Consider the following 19,460-nt stretch of genomic DNA (forward strand, 5'->3'; position numbering starts at 1 on the left):
AGCCAAGAGTCAGCTCTTGTCTCCTGCGAGCTCCTTTGAGCATGGAGAGATGGTTCCCAGGAGTCACTCCCTACCCACAGGCTGGGCCAGGAGCTGGTCTGCTCCCTTCACGCTTTGTGAAGAAAGACCAGGAGTCCAAACCACGAGCTCCTGTCTGTCTCTGCAAGCAGCAGAGCTGTAAGCCAGTTCCCAAGCACAGCTAGTGCCTGGGGTTGAGGAAATCAGCACAGCTTAGTGCTTGCCTGTGTTCAGAACAAGCTGGGAATCACCCCACTGGAGCCAGTCTCTGCCTGCCAGGTAGGACTGGGAGCCACCTTCCACTTCATTCCAGTGCCACACGCAAAGGCAGGAGCTGACTCCTTGGGGCAATGGGGCTGTGTCTCATGTGCATGTTGAGTTCTGGCTTCTGGTTCAGTCCATGCCAGGAAAGCACAACAGCTCTGTTGACTTGGGGGAATGCAACCAGAGTGGAATACCCTCTTTTAGGCAAAGAAGCAGGAAAAAGTGAGAGTGAAGTGGCACAGCTGAGAGCCAGGAAGACGTCAGGAAGAGCCCAAGTACATAAAGAATAAAGACTCAGGAAAAAAACCAGTCAAAAAGAGATGAAAGGGGCATGTGTCCTGCTGCACTGACCCAAAAGCCCTGCACATGGTATTACCCACAAGAACAGCTTGTTCTAAAGCAAGAAGGCTTCACAGAGAGAGCAGAAATGAAACTGCAGACCTCTTCCCATCTCACAACCTAGTCTGCAGTTTCAGCTTTAAAAACACAACACCCACTGATCCCAGGAAATCAGTGGTGAAAGAGCAAGTTGGATTTAACCTACAAATAGAAAGACTAACCCCAGTTAACCTCAAATTCATAAAATTCATAACTCCAAGTCCTAATGTCCTATGAGAATTTTCTCCAAGCAAAGTCAATGCCCCCAGGACAGCCCCATTGTTCATTCATGTCTGAAGCTCCATCACAGCCAGCTTGGATCTTGTCTGCCAGCATTCTCCTGGAGCAAAATTCTGCTCTCAAGGCAGTGGGAGAAAAAGTCTATCGGGTTCCGGGTGAGGTCCTATCCCTCTACTTGATATCTTTCATTTACGGTGCTTCCTACTGACACAGCTCAAGGCACCTTCCCACAAGTGAGTGGAGATGACATTTACAAAGTTGCTTTCTGCCAGACTTTCTTCAAAGAAGGCAACAGGCTTGAAAAAGACAGCTTGTCTTGCCTGCATACAAGAGGAAATAAAGGGTGTCTCTTTCTGGCAGTAACCACTCCTTTTCCAGAGAAATAGACATTCACAGAGAAATCAGATGTTCATTTGCTTCCTCCTTCCCTCTCATCCCATCTCCAGAATTTCCCCAGAGCAAGCCACTGATACTGTGTGGATGAGATTAGGAACAAATCATCATTTACTAAAAGCTATGTTTGGCTGGACTCCAGACTTGCCTTTGTCAGAGAAAAAAAGGTGCATTCTTACTGGCAAGGTAAAAGATAGCAGAAATTTAGCTAGTATAAAATGAGTCTCGAATTTGTTTTGACAGGCAAGGCTCCACACAACTCTTACTTCAACATAGGAAAGTTGCAGTCTCCTTTGAATATGCCCTTGTAATTTTATTTTAATTTATTATCATGCATTAGACACCTTGAAGGAACAATGTATCCTGCTCCCCCAGTTCAATGTGCTGTAAACCCTCCTTGGCTGGAGTCCCAAATTAAAATTCCATCTCAAGAAAATGAAACATACAATCATAGAATGGTTTGGGTTGAAAGAGACCTTAAAGATCATCCAGCTTCAACCGCCCTGCCATGGGCAGGGACACCCTGCACTAAACCATATTTCTCAAAGACTCATCCAACCTGGCCTCAAACAATTCCAGGGATGGGGCATCCGCAACTTCTCTGGGCAACCTGTTAGTGTCTCACCATCCTCACAGTAAAGAATTTAATTCATATATCTAACCTAAAACTACTCTCTTCCAGTTTAAAACCATTCTCCCTTTTCCTATCTAGTAGGCTCTCTTTAGGTACTGAAATGCTGCAATTAGGCCACCCCAAAGCCTTCTCTGCTTCAGGCTGAACAATCCCAATTCTCTCCACTTTTCATCAGAGGAGAGGTGCTCCATCCCTTTAATCATGGGTTTCCTCCTCTGGACTTGCTCCAACAGGTCCATGTTTTTCCTGTGCTGGGGACCCCAGAGCTGGATGCAGTGCTCCAGGTGTGGTAGAGGGGCAGAAGCTCCTCCTCACCCTGGTGGACATCCTGCTTTTGATGCAGCCCTGGATATGTTTGGCTTTCTGGGCTGCAAAGGCACATGACCAAGACATGCTCAAAGGTCAAAAAGTGAAAAGAATGGTAACTTCAGATTAAATACAATATTTAATTATTGGCATTACAAAATGTAAAGGAATGCGCAGCAATGAAAGTGAAAACCTCATCAAGCCAATTTGGAATATAATAAGTCTCTATCCAGACCATTTGCATTCCCTCGTCTGTTTTAGAGATTAAAGGCCACAAGCATGTCTCAGAAGTTCATATAAGTACAAGTATCACTCTAAACATTCCAAGTTAAAGATGTGCACTTCTTTTTTGCTATGACCTGGAAAACACAGACTACCACATTAGTGTAGACACAGTAAGAGAACCCACACGACTTGACCTTTTCACAATCATACTGTATATTGATGTCAATATGACTTGGCAACTACTATCAGATGCTTTTCTGACAGAATGCATGTTGGATTACACAATACAGGCAGCTGACTGGAAGATTGTCTACTGTGCTTCTACTGATTCTTTGATGACATGAGATGTGGTATCCTCTTTGCCACTGCATTTTTACACATACCCCGTACTTCCTTTTTGCAATTTATGGTGTGCAAATTCCTATGCCCAGTGAAAGGTCTTCTTCCTCTTCCATCGTTAGGTCTCATTACCCATTCATCTACTACATCACTGACTCAAGTCTCATGTGTAGGCAGATTGACCAATTCAGACATTAAAAACCATTCATACTACACAAAAAGTTTGAAGTGTTTTAGCTTGTGATTTAACCATCAAAAGGTATCCAATTACATACCAGAAATCACTCCAAGTTATTGTTCAGTTCTAACAGTGTCATCTCCTAATCATCCAAGTCCAGCATTAAAATAAAAATGGATAATGAAAAAACTGTAGTCTTGCATTAAACCTGCAGTTGGAAGTTCCACAGCTATCCACAAATCACTTAACTAAACCCAGGAAAACACAGAAAAGCTGAGGTGTGCTTCAGTATCTAGGAGTTATGATGTCTGTTTAGACTTCTGTTTTTAAGGAACCTGTGTCAGCACTACAGAATAATTTGTAATGGAAAGGACATCTGGATTTCATGGAGTCCAGACACCAGGCAAAGAAAGTCCAACAAGAAGAGGTTGCTCAGGGCCATGGCCAGATGAGGTTCGAATACCCTCTCATGAATTTCTCATTCAAGACATCAGGGTAAGGGAAGGTTGAAATCCCAGTGGATCATAATCAGTGGCACGGGGTGTAGTTGGAGGCCTGTCACTAGTGTGACAACACTGGCCCCAGTATTGTTTAATCAGCAAGTTCCACCTGAACATGAGGAAGAACTTTACTGTGTGGGTATCTGAGCATTGAAGCAGATTGCTCAGAGAGGCTGTGGAATCTCCCTCACAGGAGATACTAAAAAAACATCTGGACACAATCCTGTGCCATGTGCTCTGGGATGACCCTGCTTGAGCAGGAAGGTTGGACCAGATAGCCCGCAGTGCTCCCTTCCAGCCTCACCCAATCTGTGATTCTGTGAATACCTCCAACAACAGAGATTCCACAACTTCTCTGGGCAACTGTGCTTTGATCCTAAACAAGTATTTAATCAGAATATCTGATAAATGGAAGCTTAAAATCCAGTTCAGAACACTGTTTAATTGCTTCAGTTCTAAAAAAGCAAAATGTTAATGCTTCAATGTCAAGAGCTGTAACAGCACAAAATCAATCTAAAGCTAGCACAAGATACAATCATTTGAGTGTTTGCATTGTTTGAACCAGAGCTGTTAGAAAGAAAAACAACCAACAGGTTGAAGATTTTAAACATTCAATTTCAGAAATCCATGCTGTCACTTTTATCAATCTTTTAAAAAATTCAGCTTTGAAACTCAATTTTAAAATAAATTGCAAGGTTCTGAAACATTGTTTATCCCTCCCTGGTCTCTAACTAAAAAATAGCAACCTTCACATTCATTTCTGATCACCGCATGAAAGAGTTGTTTTATTTTCTCTCCAGGTGATCTGCCTGCTGATTTACAGGGGAGGTTTTTGTTCCTTTAAGTCCTGGGAACCTTCTTCTCTGCAGTGTGATGTGTATTTTTAAATGCTTATTGCGCAAACAAGCATGCTGCATTCACATTTTTATTCCTGTGATTCCATTTCATTTTCATTCCTATGACATTCCACTTCCTGTGATTAAGAAGTAAAATAAAGCATGCTTTGGAACAACTACAGACAGACTTGACAAAAAAAAGAACCACAAATATTCTCCAAGTGAAATTTGGACTTATAAATTTTAGATTTTAAAAAGGAAACTCTAAAAGTCATTATTCCACTGTATTTTGTGTCTAAGGAAAGTCACTTAACAGAACAAGCTACTAAAATCTTTACTGGTTATAGTCCATAAGAATCTGACATATAAAATCTAAAATTCTTTCAAAGTATTTATTTTGCAAATATATTTTTCAAATGTATACTGAATCAACACCTTTTTTTTTTTACACCAACAGGGACTAATATCACTGTAGCTGTCCAGCAATAAAAAACTTAATTCAGAATTACATCTTTGTTTCCTACAGCAATTTAATATGCCAACCAAAGTGATAAAAGCAAACTCCTAGCTCAAAGAAATAACCATGAACTTTACACTTTGCTTTCCAGCATAGACCTGAAAGCTCTATGCCTTTAACAGCTATTTTGCTTAGATAGATAAGATTGAAAAAAAAATCACTTTCTTGCAGAGCATTAACACACATTTTCCCTCACTTAAATACTTCAATTTCAAATACACCACAAAATGTACTCCCACAACAGTACTGTATTAGTATAAAACTATTTCAGTTCAATTAAAATGTCTAACTATCTATCCTCAAACCTATCTAAACTGTAATTTTCACTTTGAGTACTTCCAATATATTCTCAGCTTTGTTTTCTTTTATCAGCTTCTTAAATCAGGTCCTGAATTCTAAATGTTAGGAAAAAATAGTCATTAACTGCTAGGTAACAGCACATTTTCCAATTTAGAAAACTAAATTACACACACGACAAAAATATATGTATTTTGCTATCTGAAATTTCATATTAAAATCTGTAATAACAAAACACTTTTCTGGCTCCTAGAACTTGTTGAAGTTTCTACTTTCTAATCTGGAATTCCAGGCCAGTTTGAAAATGGGATGGGGAAAAATATCAATAAAAATCAAGCTTAAAGTCATATAGAGCTCCTGACATGGTTTAAAATATGCTCTGGTGTAGAAGCTTTTGGTTCCTGCCCAAGTGCTGCCTAGTAATCATGTTGGGCTTTTTTTTCCAACAGGATATACACATGGCTGACCCTCAATTTACCAAAGAGTTACTATGTTAACTAAAAAGTGACCTCATACAGTTGAAACAGACTCTCAAATTGGTGTGTTCCCACCTTCCCACCCTTCCCACACATAGTTTTTTCTTATTAAGTATCATGAAGTAGCAGCAGAAAGCACAATATTTTACCATCTGAGCATGTAGTATTATTGAACTAACCCACCAATTGGAAGTGCTTTCTGTTACCTCTATCTTTTAAACTTGGAGGCATTATAGTCAATTGTGCAAATCTACAGTTGGTCTTCCGTAAAAAGAGGATTTTTAACCCACTGAACTGGAACATCTTCCAAGCAGTTCTTTAGATCTCTGACAAGATACCATACAACACACACACATGCCAATCTTATATTGCCATGTATTCAGTTGTTCAGAAAACACTCATATATCACTTTAAAAGTTTCAAAAATCAGAGTAGTTATTTTTGTAATAAAAGCTGATCATTAAAGAAATATAATAAAGGTCCACATATATAAAAAAATTAATGCTTTTTCACCTCCAGATAACATACTGACATCTGGAGCCCATCGGTGAGAAGCAAAAGCTTATGACATTTGTTGAGCTGCTCTTAGAAAATGCATTGGCACACCCTCAGGCATTAAAAAAGACTGTATTGCGACAGCCTCAGTGGAGTGCCAGCATCCTCAGAGGCAGCCACAGCAGGGTGGAGAAGCAGGAGCCTGGAGTCTCCCCCTAAAACTGGTCACTTCTGTTCCAATGAGAACCACAAACATTTTGTGGCTGGAAGAAGCAACAAAAGCTGTACAGCACCTGTTGTACACAGAGGTGAGATGAACACTGGTATTGGAAAATAAATGTCTATCAAATTTGTAAGAAGACCTCAAAGAATACAACAGCCAAACAGATCCCCCAGAATGCCAGCAGCTAACCATGAAGTCCAGTACTAATCCTAAAAAATGTTCAGCATGCACTCTCTTTCAGGAGAGACACACCAGCTACTGAACATAATTCATTGTCCTAGCCAAACTTTTCAACAAGGAGAGAGCAGTCTTGTAGATTAATTTCACATTAATGAAAACATTATTACACAGAACATGCTTGTGCCTTCATGATTTTTCCCAGTCAAAAAAAAATCCATTATAAGTTTAACTTGACAAATCTGCTGAAATTGTTGTCTTTTTTATCCTCTTACCTTCCCCCTGCTCTGGCTGTTTGTGCCCTTGTCACTTCTGAAAACAACTAATTCACTTTCTCATGACATATTCATACAGTATCCTGTTCAATTTGGCCCCAGTTTTTGACTGAGATACTTGTGCGCTTCTGTTACCTGTGTTAAATACTGAAAATACCACAAAAAAAAAAAAAAAAAAAAAAAAAAAAAAAGCAAAAATCAAAAAAGCAGGCTCTTTCCTAAAGTACCATCACCCTCAGCAAGTAAGACTCTGGATTCAAGCTTGTCTGATTTTTCTATCTTCGCTGTATGTAAAGAGGAATAACATGAATTTACACATGGAATATTACATAATTTGCTTACTTAAAATGTCTTCAGAAATTTTCCAGAATGTAATCCTTTAAAAATACATCTACTTGAACTATGGCTATCCATAATTTCAGCCTTACATTTTTTTATTACCCTTCCTGGCCTCATTAGAAGTTAGCAACAAACTGCCAGCACCCTAAGACCTCAAGTTTGAAAAGTGCTAGGCCCCCTCTAGGCATAAAAAATAAATCTACTCCTCTTGCCCTGAGTAATAATAACAATTTAAAAGAAAACAGAAAAAAAACACTTTCACCAAGGTAAACAGCACAACCTGCTAACAAAAACAGAACATCACTTCTATTTTCTCCATACAAGGCAGCTGGGGGATGATGTGACATGCATAGAAAGGCTAATGGAATGGGGTTTTCTCAGCCTGGAGATGGGACATCTAAAGGAAGAGCTCACTGCTGTCTGTAGCTCATTGCATCTACCCCACAGATGAAGGGAAGACAAAGATGCACAGTGGAAGGACAAGAGGCAATAGATGCAAGCTGGAACACTGGCAATCCCGACCAGGCATCAGGAATTTAGTTTTCCACTGTAATAGCGATCAAACACTGGGAAATGCTTGCTCATAGAGGCTGCTGAGTCTCCAGCTTCAGAGATTATTTAAAACATTGATTAGATATTTTCCCTCGAGCAACTGGTCTTGATGGTGGCACTTCAAGGGTTTGAACCATATGGCTGCCACAGTCACTTCCACTCTGAATTGTTTGATGGTTCTCTTACCATCCCCAACAAAACATCAGAAAAAAACCAACAACAAAGAACACACTGAAACACTGAATTTCAGTTCTGGATGATGTAGAAAACTCAATTGCATTTTCTAGACCAAATTAAACCAAACTGTGTAATAGGACAAAGCTTCTCCTAATATTTAGGACAACAGATTCCTTTTGTATCCTCTTAACAGGCTCTCTTTTACTTAAGATGCTTGCATCCAAGTCTGTCTGATTATCAAACATTTTAGTTAAAAGAGAAAAACAAAACAAAAACTTGCCAAGATGACATATGTCTAGAAATTAAATTCTCAAAAAATAGTCTGAGATTTCAAAAATTGTTTTGAAGAAAATAAATATACTAACAAGTCTAATTTACATCCTTTTGTAACTAAACTGGCAATTATTTGTGCAAAATCCAACAGTGTACAAACAACAAAAAACATCAGACACTGAACAGATTTCAAATCTGCAATGTTGCCACTGGATCGTATCTAGGCAGCTGTCATTTATACATCAACAAATGTTTCACTGTATAGGTAAAGCTGTGATGTGTAAGCTAACAAATCATTAGCTACAACTGGTTTCAAGGAATTTGAACCAGCAATGGATAAATACTAAATACTAAATACTGCAGTTTATCAAGAGATCAAAGCTTACAGCTACAGCAATTTATTTTGTTGGTTCAGATTTAGCTTTTCATTGTTTTACATGGTGTTCAGTGTACCAGGCTGGGCATCACTAAGCTAGGTGTTGTGCAAGAGATAAAAATAATTACTGATTCCATAAAAACAATCAAGTCATACCAGCAATTGCAGTGCAAAGCATAAAACAAGTAATCCTCTGTAACAAAAGCAAGAGCTACGTCCCACAATCAGAAGCTAATTCTTTGAACATGAAAACAATTATGAAACTGGTAATCATTTTATGCATATCAAAAAAAAATCAAAGTATTATCATAGAGGAAAAAACTCTGAAGCTCATCACAATAGCTATGGAGCTATTTAAACTTCTCTTAAGAGCTATGTCTTCTTAGAAAGTTTACAAAGTATTCAGCCAATCCAAGTATCAGGTACCAGCTAACAGAAGCACTTAGGTAAGATGTATCCTTAATTAATGTGCTTATCTAAGAAATGTACTGATATAATTAATAACAGAAGCAGAGACCCACAACCGCTGCTGTCTGCATGCCAATAGTTTTGTTTAAAGACAAAAGCAAAATACAGTACTTGAATCTGCAGCTGCTACACTTAACAAACAAAAATTTGGGGATTGGATTCTCTATTTCCTTCATGTTTTTGCTGGCTTTGCAGGGAGATTGTTGTTTGTTGGTTTTGTTTTAATTAAAGGACTGACATTTTACAGCATACTCTTATTTCTCAAAGTAGCACAACACAGCATCCATTTTGAAATAGCCTCAGATTAAACGAGAGGATATCTAGAAATGAAAACCAAAACCATAAAACCACACACTATACCACAGCTCCATTTTGTTAAGTACAAGAGCAAGAATTTCTGTCTGGTGGGTAACTTTAATACAAATCAGAATTAAAATCTTTAAAGCAGGTTAAATAATGGTTGGCAGCACAGACTCAGGCAACCACAGCTCTTATTGTGCCTTTGCTTACTCTCTTAGCAAAATCAACATGGACAACACTTATTTTGCCCTACACTAGGTCTTGTGAGAACTGGTATCAGAAAAGGTAAGTTCTAGTTCCTGGGTATTACTGCTGTGTTATTCACAGCTCAGAACTCTTAGGTACCATCATTTATTTTACCCATCCAAAATTAAAGATGAAAGTTACAATGATTTTGTTTTTAAACACTTTTTTATGCAACTATCTCACCTTTTTTTAAATGCCATCTAGTAAAGAATTTCAAAGGGCTTTGCTTCTTTAATGAGGCATTAAAATACAGTCACACAACAAAAAAGCAACTCTACTAAGTCTCTTAAACCCCTGGACTTACATTATCAGCTTTTATGTGCCTGTCAACACTCAACAGTAAGAAGCAATGGTTTGCTCTTTGCCTTGAATTTAAACTTTCCTGCTGAGAGCTTTAACTCCTTACAAACTGTCAAAGCTTTGACACTTCAGCAGAAAGTAAATCTACAACATGATGCAATGGCCAGGTGTAGTCTCAACCAGCCACTAGCCACTAATTTACTAGTGGCCATTTAATTCACCTCAAAAAGCAATAAACTAGAAATACTTCCCATCCCCCTATGTACTCACACTGCTTGCACATCAGCCCTTTTAAATAGGTAACAGTTCTGTCAAAGAACCAGGTACAGTTAACTTGCCACTTAAAAGAAATGAAACATTTAAAACTGTAGAGATGTCAACACACAGCTAAAATGCAAATCCATTTCCAACCCAGAAACTAAAGTAAGAGTGCAACATTTTTCAAGAAAAGTAAGTGCAAAGTCTTAAATTGGAACTTCTTTACCCAGAACATTTCTCTGAGTATCTACAGCCTGGATCTCACATTCAGTATAAAAGTTCGTTGGCATAAAGCTTAATTCCATTAATTCCTTTAACAAAGATGCCAAGCCAAGTGCACCTGTGAAAGAGTAAGAGATAGATTTGCATGGTAGAAAATGTGAAATTCACTGCTAGGAACTATTCTGCTTGGTATAAGCTAAAATATTTATATCACTATTTTAGTGTACAGAAAAAAAAAATGACTGCACAGATAAGCCATGCTGTTTCTTAACATCAATAAAATGAGACAGAGACTTAAAATGAGAGCCTTGAGATACTATACCTAACAGCAGTATACTGAAAAATTATCCTTTCCCTATTCTTCTGCTCCTTTCACACTGTAATTCCACAGTATACAAACCCCTATTTAAGTCTCCTAACCTTGATAAGGACTTGATACTACTCTCATTCAAGTGAATGGAAAAAGACCTCATAATTAGCCTCAAAGATGCATGATGGAGGTATTTAGTGGCAAAGTTACAGGATAGTATTTTAATAATGTATTTATGAAAATATTAGGGTTTTTTCATAATAGCAGGAAAATAAAGCTCCTTTTTTCTCCTTGTGATATAAAATAAGGAACTAACCTTGTCTAAAGGTCAACCATTTCTGCTGAGAAGGCACAACACTGAGACTGCTCTACCATCCTCCCCAGTCCAGGCATTTACTGGGGTGGTAGCCACAAGGTACTACACTGAAGTTACAAATACATCTATGGTTTCAAAAGGGGAGATGAAGGAATTAAACAAAAACTATCTGAGGTTCTGCCAATGTTGGCATGTCTCCTCTTTTAAATACAGTCTGGCATGAGATTTTCTCTCATCACTAGAAGGACTTCAATGGACTTCAAATGCCAACTAAATCCTTTGACTCACTGTGTCAAACCCCAAGGGAAGCATTTGACAGCAGGAAAAATAGGAACAAGAATGCCAAGAGTTAAAAAGTTAAGTCGGAGTGATTCAGCATTCAGATCAAACGAATACAGTTCCTCCTAGATTATTAATGAGTGCTCCAAGCAAACAGGGGCTCTGACACAGACAAGAAACTGCACATCACAGGCATTCCAGGAACTCTGGTCTGCCTTCACTGGAACAAAACCCTAGTAAAATATGCATTCCCTCCTGTTTTAAAAACATGGCACCTCTCACTGCTTCTCTGTCCATATACATACACAAAAATGTTAGGTACAAAATACTTCCTTTATCAAAGTTATGATCTGTAGAATTTTCTTCTGAAAATCCTTTAGCATCTGTAGTAACTTCTGAAATACTGCAAAAAAAAGCACATCTTTCACACCCTCAACACACTACTAAAATAATAAAAAATAAAAGAGATAAACAAGAGACAGCAACTCTTCTTACCAGCCACAACTATAAATACAGATTTTTTGAGATGGTAGAATACAATGATGTTTCAAGCAATGGTTACAGAATCCTGTTAGTTCAAATGAAAATAGAACAGCTTTTTATAACTGAGCATAAGATGTGTGGGAAATACTAGTAAAATGTAATGGATGTGTGAACTATATATTTCTGAAAGACAAAAGAGTCAATATAGTCGAATTTCCCATTTACTCAGAACTGTTTAACAACTAAACAATAAAGCTTGATATATATGAATAAACATGCCAAATTGTAGCAGATTAGAAATAGTAAGTTTAGCCAGTGTAGGTACTCAGCAAAAAAAAATTCCCGTACTTTTTCAAGTGCAAGCTCAATATCAGAAATTAGTCCAAACTGCTAAATTCTGAATCCTTCTTTCAGACTGAATGGCCCTTATCATTAGGCAGGTGGGAGATAGTCCTGCAGATATCAAAATCTAGCTCTAGAATATACAGAAAGAAACAGTCCTCTTAATCAAGTTTTAAACTGGCCTGAGTGTATCTCATTATCAGTGCAAACATCACACTTCCAATGCACAGCTGAATTTTACAGGGGGAGGGACTGGCAGAGGGCATGCAATAATGAATTCATTACCGTAAAATCTCACAGAATACAGTTTTAAGCCTTAGAAGTCAGCCAGCTTAAAATATAGCCAACTTAAACAAAAAATAATTCAGGGTAATGATTTCAGACCCAACATTTACCCAGGTGTTCTGGCAACTTCCTTGCAGTTTTACAATCATTTCCTCTAGTCACCTATCACTGCTGGTCTGGACCTGCACAAGCATGTTGGGGAAGAGAAAAAGAGAAGTGACCAGTCCTCCAGAGAAAACGATGATGATGACAATGACCTTGGCTTCATACTGTGCGTGCATAAATGGTTAAAAAAGTACAGGCATAAAGTTGCTTGGCATTAGTGTAGTTCCACTAGCAATCACTGTCTCCTACAGTAACAGAAGGTGAAGCAGAGTTTGGCATAGGTATGGATTTTTACATCAAGAATGCACATTTAAGAATGTCTTACCAAAAGTAACTTCTCCTTTACCAGTCTTGTCAAACAGCTGAAAGGCTACTATGAACAATGCGTCTGGAGCACACAGGACTGATTCAAATGCCACAAACTCTTGAAAGGATATCAACCTAAGGGATGAAGGAAAAAACAATAGCTATGAAACCAACTTGCTCACAAAAAACTGAAATATGATATAATATTGATTATACAAAAGAAATAAGACATAACAAAAATATGTGCAAAATATATTCAGTAGGGATTGAAATTTATCCTAAAATGCCCTATCCCCACTGCTCTCAGGAAGCCTTAATATCACTACAGAAATGTCTGTAGAACAAGGCATTATTCCTCTCAGCAAGTCACAACACAACATAAAATAAGCAAAACACTCAGCATGGCTACTCACCTCAGCTTTAATGCCTAACTGAACTGCCCTCTGGGGGAGCCTACCTCCCTCCAATGGCAAGACAGAGCCAATAAACACAAGAGTAACTTCCCGCAAGACTCAGTACTTAGCACGTTTGGAAAGCAAATCCATTCAAGATCTACATGCTGCCACTCACTTCAGAAGGAACTGATCAGAATATGTTATCTGTTTGCTAGCAACTTATTACTCATCCATCATAGCCCTCCAGTCCTGCATGTTGAGTCACAAATTTCAATCAGTAGTCTGCATGTTCTTTCTCAGCCCAAAAGCAGTTTATTCAAATTTATCATTACAGCCTGGTTCCTAATGTACTAGCACAGTAGTAGGGCATAGATAAAAGCAGGGTTGTCCTCCCAGAAGTTAGTTCATAAGCAAAAATACATAATTAGACAACATGGCATTGTTTCCAGCAGTAGGTTTGATAACAGCAAAGACCTTGAACATTCTAATTTCTCTGTGTCACACCCAGGAATTCAAATGGACATCAAACTCCTATTCTTAGAGAGGCAAAGGCAAACTATTCTTCGTTTTCCTGCTTCTTTAATGTCTAGGCTGTAGAATTTAAAATCATGTTCAAATATGTGGTGGCAGGGCCTGCTAGCAGCCTGGGATAGTTAAGATTGCTGCCTCTCAGGCTGCTTTATGTCAGTGTAGCAGGCACATAGCTTTAATGGGTTCATGTGGCAGCAGCTGGGGAACAAGGATTATTTCTGAAAAGCACAAAATTCAGTGTATCCAATGTCAAGAAACACACACAAACCCAGGGGATTTTTAATGGAAACTAACTATATCCTTAGGACTTTGATGCAAAGGACTTTGACACTGCAGTCAGTTCAATGAAAACTTTTACTCAGTATGCAGTAACAGTGAAGAATTAACAGTTTTAATAAGTTGGAAAAGATATTTTTTCCATCAAGTTATGATGACCCCATGACTATACAGCAATTTTCAGTCACCTGTTTTATGGGTATCAGAGAATATGCTGAGTTGAAAGGGCCCCATCAGGATCATGGAGTCCAACTCCTGGCCCAGCATAGGGCCATCCCCAAGAACCACACCACGTACCCGAGTCCTTCCTGAACTCAGACAGGTTTGGTCTGTAACCACTTCCCTGGGAAGCTTGTTCCAGTACTCAACCACACTCTGAGTGAAAAGCCTTTTCTTTATATCTAACCTAAACCTCCCTGAACTCAGCTTCATGCTGTTTGCTTGAATTCTGACACTGGTCATGAGAGTGAAGGGTTTAGTACTTGCCCCTCCTCTTCCCTTGTGAAGAAGTTGAAACCACAATGAGGTCTCCCTTCAGTCTCCTCCAGACTGAACAGACCAAGTGACCTCAGCCACTGCTCATATGGCTTCCCCTCAAGGCCCTTCACCATCTTTGCTGCCCTCCTTTGGACACTCTTTAACAGCTTAGTGTCTTTTTTATACTGTGGCACCCAAAGCTGCACACATGATTCGAGGTGAGGCTGCCCCAGCTCAGAGCAGAGTGGGACAATGCCCTCCCTTGCCCGGCTGGTGATGCTGTGCCTGGTGCCCCCAGGACACGGGTGCCCCTCCTGGCTGCCAGGGCACTGCTGAGGCATATTTAGCTTTCTGTCAACCAGGACTCCCACGTCCACGTCCCTTTCCACAGTGCTGCTTGCCAGCCTCTCATTCCCCAGTCTGTCTGTACATCTAGGGTTGTCCCATCCCAGGTGCAGAATCTGGCACTTTCCCTTGTTAAACTTCATACAGTTGGTGATTGCCCATCTCCCTGGTTGGTTGAGGTGTCTCTGCAGGGCCCCTCTGCCCTTGAGGATGTCAGCAGTTGGCAAACTTACTTAGTATCCCTATGAGTCCTGCATCAAGGTGACTTATGAAGATATTGAAGAGCACAAAACGGAGGATGGAGCCTGCAGAACCCCCATAGTGACAGGTTGCCAGCATGATGTCACCCCATTCACTGTAACCCTTTGTGCCTGCCCTGTAGGCCAGTCACTCACTCATCATGTAACCAGGCTATTCAGTGTGCTGGACATTATGAGAGACAATATTCATAAGCTTTGCTGAAGTCTTAAAAGATTACATCTACTGGCTTTCCTAGATCAACACTTGAAGTGTGCTTGCTGCATATCAGCAGCCAAAGATTCACAGGGTAACAAGCTGACTTCCATGAGGAAAATACAAACATGAGATTAATAAAAGAGGACATTTTTTTAAACAAGCACAGCACAGAGAAGACCTAAAAGCTGCCTTATACTACCTCTCTCAATATACCTGCAATAAATAAAAGTAAATAAAATGTAGAGTATGAAATGGTCTAACAAATAATTAAACCTGGGAGCTTGCCACCATAAATTAAAACATACTGCAAGAAGTAAATAAAAAGAGAACTCCTCAGGTATTCTTAAGATTAAACTCAAAATTAATGATGTCAGCAAACATATAAGAATGCCTTAAGCTTTACTGGCAAAGAAGTCTGTGCCTTGTTATATATGCACATGTTAGTACACGAGCAATCCATCAGTCCTTTAAATGCCTTGGGAGCTCTCGGTACACCCCACTGTTAAACACAGACTACACAAATATTCAGTCACTTAAAGGAAGAAAACTTCCATCCCTTCTAAGCCAAAATACATTTTCTTCAGGAGTAACACTTCCTTCAATTTTAAACCAGTATATCACAACCTACTCTGTTTTATATTTATGCATATTTACTGTTACAATGTGATTTACTGGCTATAAAAAGCTATTATTATTTATTATTATTGGCTACATACCTGACAGAACAGTAAACAGATCCAAAGCACTGAGTTCTGTTCTAAAGATTATCATACATGCACACAGAAAAAACAAAAAGTACAGCAGGTGATAAGACTCTAGAATAGAATTGTTTGGAATTATAAATGTAAAATCTCTGCCAGCACCATTTTGGTAAAGCCAGTTTTTGTGTGAAACAACCTGCACATGTCCTTACCAACAGATCACAATACAATGACTACAGCACAGAAAAGAATACAGCACCTATTCCAGCAGAATCCCAGCACCATGTTAAGAACATATGCTGTGTTACTAGGCCTGGGTTTGATTAAAACTCCATGTATTAATACTGTTACAAGATTTTATACTAGTAGAAGCATTTTTTTTCAACACTTGGAAGCAATAACCCCCCTAAGTCACAGATAAATGCTTAAAATAACCCTATATCCATTTTTTAAAAACAATTACTCATAGAACTCAGAAGATTAAAAGTGTACAAATTGTGTATTTCTAGCCAGACTGTTAAAGAAGAGACATTAATATCTGCTGCGCCAGCTGAATTCAAATTAACCCAATTTTTACATGTTAATTAAACCAGCTATTTTCTTCTTATTGTATTTTTGCTCCCTAAGTAGACTAGCCTGCTAGTGATTCCCAACAGATCTATTCTAACGACGACGTATTCATTTACTTCTATTATGACCATACAATACAGTAACTGAGCAGTAATTTTTCAGTCAATTACACGTGTGATTCTTAATGCTTAAAGAAGCTGAAAAAATGTGTACTACATAGCCATATGCTCACTTCTCTATACTGCACAAGAGTAGTTGCCTGGGTAACACGTTTTCTCTCTGGTTTAGCATCACCCTTTTGGGTTTAGCATAACCCTTCAGTGAATATCATTAGGTGTCATTAAACAGCACATGTTAACATGGACTTCAATATACTACTTAGGAGTTATTTCATATACCTAAACAAGTAGTCATTTATGTTACAAAAGCAGAGAAAAACCTAGTGATTTTAACAGCACAACAAAAGGAAGCTGAAATGCGTACAAAATTTTATTTCAGTTTTGAAGATAATCCACCCAGGTAAGTCAAAGTCTTTCTTCACCTTCACATCCTCATTATGAGTGCCACTACTGCACAGTTTATTGAGGAAGGCTCAAATCTTGATAATTTGAAAGCATCCACATACAAGACCACCAATCTAAACATAACAACAGAGTATGGTGCAGAAAAAACACTATTTACTACTCTCTCCTGTCTTCCATGCTCACACCCATGGTATCTGGACACCCCATAGACAAAACACATTCCCACCAGAGAAAGTCTGCATGTAGCCATGTAAAGAAAAAAAGCCACTTGCTTTTTATTACCTGCTGTAATAATACATACAAATGCAATGATGAAGAGGTTTTCTTCAGAAATCAATGCAGATGTTTTTACTGTATCAGCAATTTAAACACGGTAACATAATGGGACACAAATTGAAGCTACATCTATTATTTTACACTGCAAGCTAGGTAAACTAAGTATAGTGTAAATTGGTGCATTAGAGGATAAATTTATATCCAATAATAATGGAAAATGCTGGCATTTCCAAGTGTTATTTTTGAATACTTTGTCCTTTCTAAAAATAAAGCATATGGTATTTCTCAGTAAAGTGTTAGTTATTACAGTCCAAACAGAGACGTGCAGTAAATACCTATTTTGTTAGGCAGATACTTAAAACTACAACAGAAATCTGAGAAATTATATTACAGTAGGCAGGATGGAAAATGCCTGGCCTATTGCTGATAGGCCTTTAGAAAGCTACTGCATTTTGGGGAAATTTCTGATCAAGCTGAGGCTAAATGAAGCCTTTTTTTTTTTTTTTTTTTTTTAATAAGATTAGGAGTGAGAGGCTTAAGGTCAGGAACCAGGCTCCTCAGACTGTTTCATATGAACACCAACCATGCAATATAACACTTACTAAAATTTATGTTATTACCAGTTGACTACTTTGAAAAGTTTGTCTGGCAAAGAATGTATTTCTTTTTCTTAGAGGAAACCTTACAAACGTGCCCACATAAAAGAACAGGAGAAAAGCCCACCATCAAATAAACACCTGCCCTGGCTTAAAATGGAGGCAAAACTTGCTCCCATGGCAACAGATATTCACTGAACAACAGAGTATGCCTTAAGAGGTCTCATACCTTTGTCACAACAACAGTAGCTCATGTAGACCCTCAAATCCTTAATTTCTGGCAATGCAGGAACTGAGCTAGACTTACATAGATTTTGTCTACAGTAATCACTGTGAGATTGTACCTAAGGGCTACAGTTATTTTCATTTCACACTCAGAACTTCTTCAACTCTTGGGTAAGAAACTCTTTGCTCATCTATGCATCCTGCTCATGAGTCTGAAGTTCTCGTGCTGCCGGCCTTTCACCTGTGTATTTAACCAGTTAAGTAATTTTCGCATTGATTACACTTGTACATATACCTAACTTGTCACCAAAATCAGAAAGAATTAAAAGGCATTCTAAACAGTGCCAGGAACAGCCCTGGTGGAGGCTCAGACCCTTTTAGTGACAAGTGGTCATGCTCAACAGTCATGAACAACAGCTGCTTCTTCAGTGGAAAAGACAGATCCAAGACAATGGATAAATGCTTCTGAAAATAGCCTAGCAGTATTTTCAGCACTGCACTACTTTAAGTCACTAACACTGTAACAAAATTAACTTGTCATTGCTCTTGCAAGACACCTTCTACTTTATAATAGAAATAATGCAAAATTACTGAACAGACTCTCATGACCTTAACCACATGTAAGTCCATAAACACTGACAAGCCTATTAAATATGAACACCAACAAAAGCTGATTTGTGCTTCACTGTAAAACTGGGAGCTCTGGACTGCCAAGTTGGCAACATTCAATAGGAGAAGACCAATGGTCTTGTTGCTGTCTTTAGGAGATTTCATGACAGGAACCAAAAAGCAGCTGACCTTTGCCTCAGACGATTACTTGGCAAATTACTTTAAACACCAGGAGAACAAAGTACAAACACTGAGCAACATGGCAAAAAATGCTACAATGCCACATTAGGGAGAAAGATGCAAATCACTTTCCAAACTTTCTCCATACTTTCATGTATTAGCTAAACAGGAAGACAGCCTGAAGACCAGAAGAGATTCTCGAAAGACACGTTACGAACTGTCACTGCACAGTGTGATTACAGAAACAATCCTTACCCACGGCAGAAAGCAGCAATTAGAAGCCTCAATATTACACCGCAAAACTCTTACAAGATCACGCCAAGTTACGAAATCCCAACTTGTCAACAAGTTCACATAGGCTACAGTTTTACATTTTGTTCTTCCTGACACCAGCTTCTGTGAGGGAGATCCAAATCACAAGGTATGGATTATGTTCTCAATCTTCTTATTACAAAACGGATTTGAAGCCATGTAATTTGGAAAATGTTGTTTTTGCAGGCGTCAAACCAAGGGAAGAAATCTGAGAAATGTTTAACATTTTCAGTCAAACACTGTCTGAAGCTATGGCTTTCTTGATGCCATCAATGTTAC

The 19,460-nt window shown here is 38.7% G+C and overlaps 1 protein-coding gene and 1 non-coding gene across 5 annotated transcripts in view; one reads left to right on the forward strand and one right to left on the reverse strand.

Moving 5' to 3' along the window:
* Positions 1-19,460, reverse strand: part of SLC25A13 (solute carrier family 25 member 13) — a 96,647-nt gene that overhangs the window by 48,315 nt on the left and 28,872 nt on the right. For all 4 annotated transcript variants that reach the window (XM_021538375.4, XM_021538374.4, XM_021538373.4 and 1 more), the window contains one exon: positions 12,728-12,843. In XM_021538375.4, the coding sequence (XP_021394050.1) occupies positions 12,728-12,843 (116 nt within the window). The remainder of the gene's footprint in view (positions 1-12,727; positions 12,844-19,460) is intronic.
* On the forward strand, positions 11,722-11,801 carry LOC146768151 (small nucleolar RNA SNORD36). Its single transcript, XR_014953476.1, has one exon. It is a non-coding gene; the product is annotated as a small nucleolar RNA SNORD36 (small nucleolar RNA).

This window comes from Lonchura striata, chromosome 2, assembly GCF_050655825.1.
Source record: "Lonchura striata isolate lonStrDom1 chromosome 2, ASM5065582v1, whole genome shotgun sequence".
In the NCBI taxonomy this organism is placed as follows: Eukaryota; Metazoa; Chordata; class Aves; order Passeriformes; family Estrildidae; genus Lonchura; species Lonchura striata.